General features: G+C 43.3%; 1 protein-coding gene across 1 annotated transcript; it reads left to right on the top strand.

The window, feature by feature from the left end:
- The first annotated feature begins 7,283 nt into the window (after positions 1-7,283).
- LOC124093803 (olfactory receptor 2W3-like) lies at positions 7,284-8,228 on the top strand. The gene has a single exon (XM_046446352.1). The coding sequence runs from the start codon at positions 7,284-7,286 to the stop codon at positions 8,226-8,228; it is 945 nt and encodes a 314-aa protein (XP_046302308.1).
- Positions 8,229-11,799: the final 3,571 nt, after the last annotated feature.

The following is an 11,799-nucleotide window of genomic DNA, read 5'->3' as shown; positions in this document are numbered from 1 at the left end:
AGGGACAACATAAGTCTTGGACACATTCCCAGCACCTCAAACACGTTTGCTCGTGGTCAGCACTGAATGCTTACTTGTTGAATGAATGAATAAATGTTTGACTTTGTGGAGAGCAGAATTAAATTATGGATCTGGAAATGTTTTGTGAAATGTAATAAGTTGTTATGATATTTTTAGTAATAATAGTAACCATTGTCCAATAAAGGGTTTAAGTTAAAGTTTTTTATTTTTTGTTTAATTTTTTGGCAGTACTGGGGATTGAACCTAGGAGCTTTGTGGCACTGAACTACATATCCGTCTTTTTTTTTTTTAATTCTTATTTTTCAAGATAGGACCTTGCTAACATGCTGAGGCTGGCTTTGACCTTGAGAACCTCCTGTCCCAGCCTCCCAAGTTGCTGGGATTATAGGCGTGCCTCACCATGCCTGGTTTCCAGTAAAGCTCAGTACCAGGGGCTCAGTGGCAATGTCAGTGTTTAGGTACAGAGACAGTGTGACAGAGCCCTGCTGGAAAGCGCCTGAGTTCAGCCACACAGGAGTTCATCCTAGGCAAGGCATGGAGCCTCCTGCCATTCCAGCTCCCTGTGATTTCACAGAGACGCCCTTGCATTAGGCACCCCTCATGCTCCATAGCCATCCCTCAAGATGCTACTCTGGCTAGGAAGCTCGAGACCCGCTCTAAACGCCTATGGATTAAACCTTCTCATTGGAGAGTGGATTCCCAGGCCCTCTGTGTGACTCTTTCTGAATGTCAGGGCAGAGTGCTTGCTCCAGAAACAAACTCCTGGGTCTGCCCTGCTCCCCACAGGCTCCCTCCACTGCCCTTCCCTTTCCTTGCTGTATGTTGAGCTTCTTCCTAGCTCACATCACTTTCCTCTGACAAATCCTTAAATGCAGCCCTAATAAATATCAAATTCCCTAAAAGGCCTGGGTCCAATTCCCAGCTATAAAATACAATAAGATAAAAAAGATAAAATATGATAAAATACAATACAATAAAATGAATAAAATGAAATACAATATAATAAAGTAAAATACAATACACTAAAATACAATAAAAGGCAATACAAGGCAATGGAAGACAATGGAAGGCAAAGCAAGACAATACAAGACAACACAAGGCAATACAATGCAGTAAAATAAAATAAATAAAATACAGTAAAATACAATACAATACAGTAAAATGCAATACAATAAATAAAATAAAATAAAATACAAAAAAATACAATGAAATAAAATAAAATACATACAATTCAATATAATAAATTAATATACAATACAATACAATAAAGTAAAATACAATATAATAAAATGCAATACAAAGCAGTACAATGCAAAAAAATAAAATAAAATAAGTAAAATAAAATAAAGTAAAATACAGTACAATAAAATGCAACAAAAGGCAATACAAGGCAATGGAAGGCAATGCAAAGCAATAAAATAAAAGGAAATAAATAAAATAAGATACAATACAATACAATAAAATACAATACCATAAAATAAAATAAAATAAATACAACAAAGTAAAATAAAGTAAAATACAATACAGAACAATACAATACAATACAAGGCAATACAATGCAATAAAGTAAAATAAATAAAATAAAAACAGTGATATACAATACAATAAAGTAAAATACTATAAAATAAAATAAAATAAAATAAATACAATACAATAAATAAAAGATAATAAAATAAAATAAAACACAATAAAGTAAAATAAAATAAAATAAAGTAAAATGCAATAAAATAAAATAAAAAAATAAATTAAAAAAATTAAAAACAAATATATATAAATTAAAAAATAAAAAAATAATATATAAAAATTTAAAAATTTTAAAAATAAAAAGTAAAATAAAATAAAAAATAAATAAATTTTAAAAATTAAAATGAAATAAATTGAAAAAATTAAAAAATGAAATGAAATATAAAATAAAATGTAAAACAAAATAAGATAAAACAAAATAAAACAAAACAAAATAAAATAAAATAAATAAAAAATAAAATAAAAAATAGTAAAGTAAAAAATAATACAAATAAAATAAAATAAAAAATTAAAAATAAAGATAAATGAAATGAAATATGAAATATAAAACAAAACAAAATAAAATAAAATAAATGAATTAATTACAAAATAAAATAAATAAAATAAAAAATAATACAAATAAAATAAAATAAAAAATTTAAAAATAAAATAAAATAAATTAAATAATATGAATAAAATAAAATAAAAAATAATACAAATAAAATAAAATAATAAAATTAAAAAAATAAAAATGAAATGAAATAAAATGAAATATAAAATAAAATATAAAACAAAACAAAATAAAATAAAATAAAATAAAAAATAATACAAACAAAATAAAATAAAATAAAAAATAAAAAATTCAAAAATTTTAAAAATGAAATGAAATAAAATTAAAAAATAAAAATAAAATAAATAAAATAATAAAAATTTAAAAATACAAATAAAATAAAATAATAGAAAAATAAAAATAAAAATAAATGAAATACAATGAAATGAAATATAAAATAAAATATAAAACAAAACAAAACAAAATAAAATAAATAAATAAATAAAATTAAAAAACAAAATGAAATAATAAAATAATAAAATTAATAAATAATACAATACAATACAATAAAAATAATACAAATAAAATGATAAAATAAAAACATAAAAATAAAATAATAAAATGAAACGAAATATAAAATAAAATATAAAACAAAACAAAAAAAATAATACGAATAAAATAAAATAGAGTGAAATCCTCCATGTCAGATCCCGGTGCTCACTTTCCCGGTAGCGCTCCACAGCTGGGCCGCAGTCTGTGTTCCCAGAAGCCTGGGTTCATCACTCACGTCACTAATTTGCCAGGCAAGCTCTCTTCTCAGGTCCCTCTCTGGTCCGTCGAGAGAACTAGCTAAGCGGCCATTTCCGGGCAGTGGGGACGGCCTGAGAGAAGGCAGCTGGGCGGTGGTCACCTGGAGCTGGTGGGACGGGAAGTGAACAGCCCCTCAGCCGCCGAGGAGGGACTGGTTTAAATTCCCAGCTCCCAGAGGGCAGAGGAGTTGGCGCCGCGGGACTGATTACACCGCCCGCTCTCGGCACCAGCCTCCCATTGAAGGATTTCCACGGGAGACTCGGGCTTGCTGCTGGACCCTGCTGGATCTGTCTGTTGCCCAGGGGAGGCGGAGGGAGGCCTGCTGGGTGCAGAGCCCAGCTCCGCCGACGCAAGCTGCTCGCTGCCCTTATGGAGTGGTCTCTTAGCCCCTCTCCACCACCTCTACCAAAGTACCTGAGCAGCATTTTGATTGACCGCTTGGTCACCCAGGAAATCAATTAGCTGGCTCTTTCTCTGACACTGCCTTGCTGATTGCAGGGCCTCAGTTTCTCTTCATTTGATTACGTTTCAAAAAAAGTTGTAGCCTGTGACATCGTTTTTGCCTCTACAAGAGCATCATCAACATGGGCACATATGCACAGTTTGAGGAATTAATCACAAGATGTTCTATTTCCTTCTGGTTAGTTTGAAATTAAAATACAAACCTGCATAGGCTGACACCTCCTTTCATATCCAAAAGTAAAAAGAAGTAAACATAAGTAAAACAAGCTTTTTGTTCATCCGGGCCCCTCTGGAGTTCTTTCAGTAGGTGCACAATGAGTATTTTTCTTTTTCATAGATAAAATTGTTAGCCAGAAGATGTCAAAATACATTTGTCCTGTTTTTAGTAGATCCAAGCGTTTGATTGCTTCTTGGCATGTAATACTTCTGGGGTGGGGGTGGGGGTGGGGTGGGGATAAATGGCCCTGGGATTTATGTCCTCTGAGCAACCCTGGATGGAGAACTCCAGTTTTACCTGTGTGAGGTATTACTTCCTTCTGATCTCGAGGGACAAATTCTTATGGTCCTCATTTTCTTCCTGAACCCTATGGGAGGCTGGAGCATTTGAGTGATGCTTGCTGAGCCTGGTGGTTTCAGAAGTTTCCCCAAAGCTTGGGGAGGCTGATGCACCTGGGCCATCCTCAGGTCCCTCTCTGATATTTCCTCAGGGGAGCTGCATCAACCCGCAATTGCCATAAACCCCTCTGCACGCACGTGTGGCCCATTGGATAGAGGAACGGGCTGAGCCTGAAGGCGCACCCAGTTCCTCCCGCGCCTGGCACTGTGCATCAGGGGGGAGCAAATGGCCAGATGGCGACCTTCTGCGTCCTGATTGGCTGTGGCCCCTAGCAGTGCACAGTGTGCAAGGAGAAATGGTGAGTGGGTTTCTGATTGAGAAGCTCATCTCAGAGATGTGCTCTTCCAGGTTGGTTTGCTGAAGAAAGAAGCTGAGCTGGGGTTTGGCTCAGCGGTAGAGCCCTTGCCTGGAAAGCTCCATGCCCTGGGTTCCATCCCGGGTAATGGGAAAAAATCCCAAGGCTGCCTCAAAGGTGTGGAAGGAAAGTGAATGAACAGCTTGCTCTTTGCTCTTGAAGAGTTTATGGTCTATGACAGACACACCAAAGACAGGTGCACATAGGAACATGCATATCCAATCCAAGTTACTTAAGTAAAAGAAGCAGTAAATTTTTCAATGCGAAATTATATTAAAGGATTGGGTATAAAATTGCTTAGAAGGTAACTTGTGAAAAACAAAATCTTTTTTTTTTTTTTTTAATGTTGGAACTGGGGTTTGTTGGGGAAAAAAGAACTGAGATTTGACAGGCAGAACTAAGAAAATGGAATCTCTGACGTGAATTTTATTGAAAACAAAACAAAACAATGGAAAGGGCGTGGTCCTCAGGTTCCAGTGGGGCTGAGGAGCCTGAGCCAGTGCCTGGGTGAGGGGGCGGGCCTGCGCCCTTCTCTGAAAACAAGATCTCACTCTCCATCATCTGTCATTGCATTCATAATTTCTGTCAATTTTGAGTTCTTTAATCTTCAATGCTACAAAGTAAAATTATTTTTAAAATTCAAACAAAAATAATTTAGTTTTAATTTCATTTTTTTTTTTTTTAAGATTAACTAGAAATCCTCAACCATATAACTACCTCCTCGCTCCAGGAACTGAAAAGGGCACTTCTTGGACTTGTGGCTTGCGAGTGGCCCTTTCTGAGACAGACAGTGAGTACTTCGGGGAAGCTTTCCCGCTGCGTGACCAGCCCGCAGCCCCCGGGCCTCAGGACCAGAGAGTGGCCCGCAGGACCTGCTAGTGGCCTGGCCCCCAACCCTCGCCCACAGCCGAGCAGGTGCGTTCCTAACGCCGGGCCTCCTGCCTCAGGGGGCGCCCCACTCTCTGCGGGCTCAGCGGGGCGCTCTGTCTGGCAAACCCGTGTTTGCAGCCGGTTCTTGGCCTCTCCACTGTCACCGTGGTGGGCACCTGGCGGGGAGCCCTCACCAGTTTAGTGCGCAGCACTGCTGGCTGTGTTTCGCTTGGCTCGGTGAGGGAGGAAGAGCTTCCCCAAGGTCAGGGAGCCCTGGCTGCAGCTCCACCGCTGTCACCTGAGCCGCGCGACCACTGCGCCCAGATGTAAAGGGCTGTGGGAAATCTACCCTTTCTCCAGGAGAGAACATGGAAGAGTGTTGACCAGTCCACAAGAAATACAGAGAAACCCACCGTGTGCAGGAAAAGGTGGCGGATTTTTTAATAGAATAACCTTGGCAGGGATGGTAGAAGGTGTTTGTTTGCAGGGCAAACTGCTGGGGTGCAGAGAGCCAAGAGGACTGGGCAAGTGGCCGCAAGGGACTTCTCCATGCAGGGAATAGAGGATCCACTTTATTCTAGAGTGAGGATTCCGGGAGAAAACACTTGTCCTTCCCAGAAGGTAAAGGAGCCCTGCACTCCTTGGGGGCCTCCTCCACAGAGAGGCAAGTGTGGGAGGCAGGACAGGTACTCCTGCCCCTCTGCTTGGATTTATTTTGATTATTTATTTATTATTTTTCGATTTATTTTGGAGAGAAATAGGTGACGTTTATTTCCCATTTTTTAAAAGTGACTTTTGGGTTAAATTTGAACTAATGTGACCAAAGGCACTACTCTAAGGTAACTCCCAGCAGGGGTCATGAGTCTGCTCCTCTCCCACACTTCTCTAAGCTCTGGGTGTCACCCACATTTTTCAACTCTTAGATCAACCTATCAAAAAAGCAAAGGACTTTATGCTCCAATTTGTATAGCCTTAGTCATCAGTGGGAACATTCCTACCTCCTACAAGTCACTGGGTTGTGAATCACTTATAGTCTAGCGAGCTGTTCCAAGTCATCTCTGGTTTCTATGTTATTATAGGTTTTTCTTGCCAACGTTTTGAAAAAAAAAATTTACAAAGTAGTCTTCTACCATTGTCATTATTTTTCAGACTTCGTTAGAAGCAGAGATTCTTTAAAAATATATCCAGATTTATTCATATTTTATTTCACCATTTTTAAGAACTTAAATTTGACTTGTGAAATCTACTCAAGTCCAAGATGAGGAGGAAAATAGAAAAGTCTTCATACTTTCTTGTAGTAGTTAAACATTTAAAAATGTTTAAATATGTAATTTGGTTTGTTTTGGTATAAGGAATACAGCAGGGATCTACAACCCCCTCTTCTGCCCCAAATGTCACGTCACTCATGCCACTTATGTTTTAATTACTGTATTTTCAAGGTATGCTTAGATATATGTTAGTACGATTTCTCCTTGTAGACTTTTTTCCTAAAAAAAGGCTTATTTTCATGTTCTCTGTTTGCATGACACATCAGCTTTATTTAACACACACAGAAACTTCTATGTTTACACACATCCATATATATATATGTGTGTGTGTGTGTATTTATATTGAATATTTTTTTAAAAAATCTGTGCATAAGTGGACCGTGATGTTCAAGGATGAGCTGCATTGGTATTTCCTAAACCCTACCAGATGATTGTTTGGAGTGATCTTTTGTATCTCTGAGGTTTCGACAGGAGCTCAGGAACTTGTGGCTGTGGAAGAAGCAGAGGTTGGAGCTTGGCAGGTGTGTGCCTTTCCTCTCTGGAATGACAGAGCACAGGGGTGGATACGGACGAAGATGTCAGGCACGTTCCCTGGGGCAGACAAGCTCTGCCTCTCCACATGTGACATTTACTTAACACACCGGTGCCTCAGTTTCCTTTTCTATAATTTGGAGACAATAATCATAGCAGAGCCTCCACACCACTGTTTAGGGCTTAGGTGAGTAAATAAACCTGCTCTGTGCTCCTCTAAGCCTGGCTAGGAGTCCATACTCCAGCATCAGCAGGTGCCACTACTGGTGTTGACACCTCTCCTCAGGTGCAGTAGAGATGGACAGGACCAACGGCAGCACCCAGAGCCACTTCATCCTCCTGGGTTTCTCTGACCACCCTCACCTGGAGAGGGTCCTCTTTGTGGTCATCCTGGTAGCCTACCTGCTGACCCTGGTGGGCAACAGCACCATCATCCTGGTGTCTCGGCTGGACTCCCAGCTCCACACGCCCATGTACTTCTTCCTCACCCACCTGTCCTTCCTGGACCTCAGCTTCACCACCAGCTCCATCCCACAGCTGCTCTACAACCTGAGTGGCCATGACAAGACTATCAGCTATGTGGGCTGTGTGGTCCAGCTCTTCCTGTTCCTGGGCCTGGGTGGAGTGGAGTGTCTGCTGCTGGCCGTCATGGCCTATGACAGGTTTGTGGCCGTCTGCAAGCCCCTGCACTACACGGTGATCATGAGTTCCAGGCTCTGCCTGGGCTTGGTGTCAGTGGCCTGGGGCTGTGGAATGGCCAACTCCTTGGTCATGTCTCCAGTGACCCTACGATTACCCCGCTGTGGGCACAACAAGGTGGACCACTTCCTGTGTGAGATGCCAGCCCTGATCCGCATGGCCTGCGTCAACACAGTGGCCATAGAAGGCACTGTCTTTGTCCTGGCCGTGGGCATCGTGCTGTCTCCCCTGGTCTTCATCTTGGTGTCCTATGGCCACATCATCAGGGCTGTGTTCAGAATCCAGTCGTCCTCAGGAAGACACAGAATCTTCAACACCTGTGGCTCCCACCTCACCGTGGTCTCCCTGTTCTACGGGGACATCATCTACATGTACATGCAGCCAGGAAGCAGGTCCTCCCAGGACCAGGGCAAGTTCCTCACCCTCTTCTACAACATCGTCACCCCCCTCCTGAACCCCCTGATCTACACCCTCAGAAACAAGGAGGTGAAGGGGGCACTGAGAAGGCTGCTGCTGGGGAACAGAAAGGGGGGTAAGGAGTGAGGCCCTGGACTGCCCAGCATCCAGCCTCAGGGTCAGCTGCAGTGGGGCCACTGCTGGCCTCTGAGCTGTGGAGCAGAACTGGTCTCAGCCTGGAGGTCTCAGCATCCTAGCAGGGCTGGCCTTCTGGAAACCTGTTTTTGAGAGAACAGCACAGGGCCTGTCACCCACACCCAGGTGTGCAGACCTCACCCACCAGCTCCTATCAGGGCCTCATTATGGAAGAAGCCCCTCTCTGAGTCCTGCTTCTGTAGCTTGTCGTTAGTTCACATAGTGCTCTCACATAGGCATTTTATCTAGAATCCCCCAGCTCTCTCTGGGCTCTTGGTGTGAACTACTGTCTCTTCCTGGATGGCATCAAAGGCTGAGTTCAGTGTGGTTTGGTGTTTTCTCTCCCATATTGCACCACAGACTTACATGGTATTTCTGCCCTTTGTTGGACAGATAGATGAGTATGGTGGGTACACAAGTTTAAGAGGATGACTATAAGATGGGCCCACTGGCTGATACCCCACCCTCATGCTTTCTTTGCCAAAAAGCAATTTCCCTGCAGCCCTCCCTGGCCTAAGTGGACAGGATATGTCAAATTCATCAGCAAACCACCTGTTATCTGCATGGAAATGCAGGTAGGAATTAGCATTGATGAGAGGAATGAGAAGAACCCAAGAGAGTTTGAAGGGAGTGACTTTTGTGACCCTTTTCGAAGGCCAGATTCTGAAAGATAAGCATAATTCCTCCTAACCATAAACCTGTAAGAATGTATGGTTAAGAATCCAGTCTGGGCACAGTGATGCACACCTGTAATCCCAGCAACTCGGGAGGCTGAGGCAGGAGGATCACAAGTTCAAAGCCAGCCTCAGCAAAAGTGAGGTTGTAAACAACTCAGTGAGACCCTGTCTCTAAATAAAATACAAAAGAGAGCTGGAGATGTGGCTCAGTGGTCTAGTGCCCCTGAGTTCAATCCCAGGTACAAAAAAAAAAAAAAAAAAAAAACGTATCCAATTAGAACTGGTCAGCATGGGCCAAGGTGACGTACGGTTGCCATGATAGTGGGGACTTGAAAGTTTTATGTCACCCTGTTTTCAATCTAAAGTCAAGAGGTGGACCTGGACTGGTCTTTCTGGAAACTTCTCTGGTACCCCAATAAAACTGGAGTGCAGGAATGGTACACTGTCCCTCTCCTCTCTGAGTGGACTGAGTCTCTCACTTGAGAGTGTCCCCTTCCCCATTTTCCTATCCCTTCAGTAAACTCATGCCTGTTACTCTGACTGACATGTCTGAAACCTTTCTGATGTGATCACAGAGTCAGGTTTTGAAAGTTTGGAGTCTTTTCCGTGCCTCAGTTTCCCTGAAGGCCCCACACCTGTAATATCTTCTTCCCCAAACTTGGTCATTGTCCCTGATGTCTGGATTCATGTCTGGATTAACACTCTGGATTCATGAAGATTTTCACATGTGACATGATTTTGAATCATTTAACTCTTGAAGCATGATGATTTTGCAGTTGTGTTTTAATTTTGCTTGTGAGAATCACCTGGTGTTTGCCAGGTTCCCACCTGGTGCTCCCAGTTCATCTCACCTCTGTGCTTTTTAGAGGCCAGTGTGACTGGCATCCTTCCCACTGTACCCACTTGGTGCTTGAGATGTGGAGGTTGCATCAGGAGATTTGTTCAGGAGAAGAGAACCAGGATTTACCCAGGGCCTCTCTGACTCCAATCTCTGAGGTTCCTACTGCACAGAAACTTTCAAAGTGTGAAACTTCTTCAGCCTTTGACAGGTGGAGACTCTCCCCAGGACTCCTCCACTTGCTGTGCACACAGAACCCCTGAGAGCTGGGAGGCACACTCTGATTCAGGGGTCTTGGGAGGGCTGAGGGTCTGCACTTCCCTCATCCCTCAAGTGACACTCCTGGGACTCAGGTCACATTTTGAGGACCTAGGGGCAGGTCACCTTTGCCCTGAGGGCAGACACCTCTAGGGAAGAGCCAGGACAACAGCACAGACCAGGGAAAGGAGGTGGGAGAAGGTGGCCTAGGCTCCTCTGCCACCACAGCCCTTCCCTGCCCTGTTTCTTCCCTCACCTCCTTGGCCTGTGCTGTCCCCACTCCACCTCTCATTTCCTCCTCTCTATACCACAAGTCACAAGGCACCAGCCCTGGGGTGGGGTTAAGTGGAACCAAACCAGAGGGGCTTCAGGGGAACCCAGGTGTGAATAGGCAAGTCCCCTGTGTAAAGGATTAAGGGTGTGGCCGGGCTGAAGGTGAATGGGAAACTGGGCTCCCTGTGAGACCCTCCCCAGAATGAAACCCAGGAGTCCTGCTGGAGCTGAGCCAGCCCTGGGAGGGGTTCCTGGGAATGGGGCAGAGCTCCCTGGACCCCTGGGACCCTCCTCCTTTTGGAAGGAGATCACTAGTGTTCTGAGTGGACTCCATGCTCCTTGTCCCCAGGCAGCTTGGAAGGTGCCAAACTCCCAGCCTCTGGAAACATATCCCAGAGAGAACAAAGTGTTGCCAATTTTTGACCCCGAGGCTGGGTCCTTTCTCACTCAGAACTGTAGAAGCAGCAACAGTGTAACATTGACCGGTACCTTTTGAAATAGCTCTGAGGCTTATTTTTTAAAAGGACTGTTTTCCTTTTCCTCTTCTCGCTTTACCCCTCCCTAACTGCGAGTGGGAACAAGATTATCTTTGAGTTATCTGTGCCTTACAGAAGCCAGACTTCTGGCAGAGGATCTAGGAAGTGGTTGTCTCCCAAATTAACAAGTGAATCCTAACACACCCCTAGGGCACCCGGAGATCGCCTGTCAGGGCACTCCTGGAATGCAGCCTTTGAATAGCTCCTTTAAAGTCCCCCTGTTGTTCCTGCTGATGGGCAGAATCACAGCCTCTGGGACTGAAGTCCCCTGTGTTTCTCCTTTGCTAGCAAAGCAATAACCCTTATTTTACCTTTTCTCAAAACCGTGTCCTCGTTATTGAATTGGCTTGGGAATAAGAACTGAGCTTTTGGTTGCAACAGAATCAAATGCCAATTGAGAAGTCAAGGAGAATTTGATTCTTGGCCAAGAACAGGATGTGTAAAAGCTGGACTCCCAAGTGAACTTCCCACCCTTAAGATGGGGCAGCAATTAAGGTAGGGTAAAAGGAATGAGGGGGAGGGCTGGCTGCGAAGGGGAGAGACATTCAAGTGTGTTATTGTGATGACGTCAGAGTTGTCTGGTGGTCACTCTGCCAGCATATTAACTCCAGGTTCACCAGCCCCTGAAGAGGGGCTCTGGCCTTGAGCAGCCTGTCCTCTGGACAGGATTAGGGCGGTGGAAATTCAGTGAGACCTCCCAGGCTGGCCAGGACCAGACAGGTAACAAATGTGGTTTGCTTAACTCTGTTTCAGAGCAGAGACCTTCAGGGAAACTGGGGCCCTGGGAACTCCCTTCAAACCCTGATTTTTGCCGTCAAGTCAGAAAGATTTCAGACAGAGTGCTCAGAGTATCAGGCAAGATTTTATTAGGCGGGATGGAAAGGGAAAAGGGACAGTCTCCAGGGAGAGAGGGTCCTCCCAGAGAGGACAGGACAGCATGC

The sequence above is a fragment of the Marmota monax genome, unplaced genomic scaffold, assembly GCF_021218885.2.
Source record: "Marmota monax isolate L192 unplaced genomic scaffold, Marmota_monax_Labrador192_F-V1.1 WCK01_AAM20220418_F8-fsc02393, whole genome shotgun sequence".
NCBI lineage: Eukaryota > Metazoa > Chordata > Mammalia > Rodentia > Sciuridae > Marmota > Marmota monax.
This window is presented reverse-complemented; position numbering and strand designations above follow the sequence as displayed.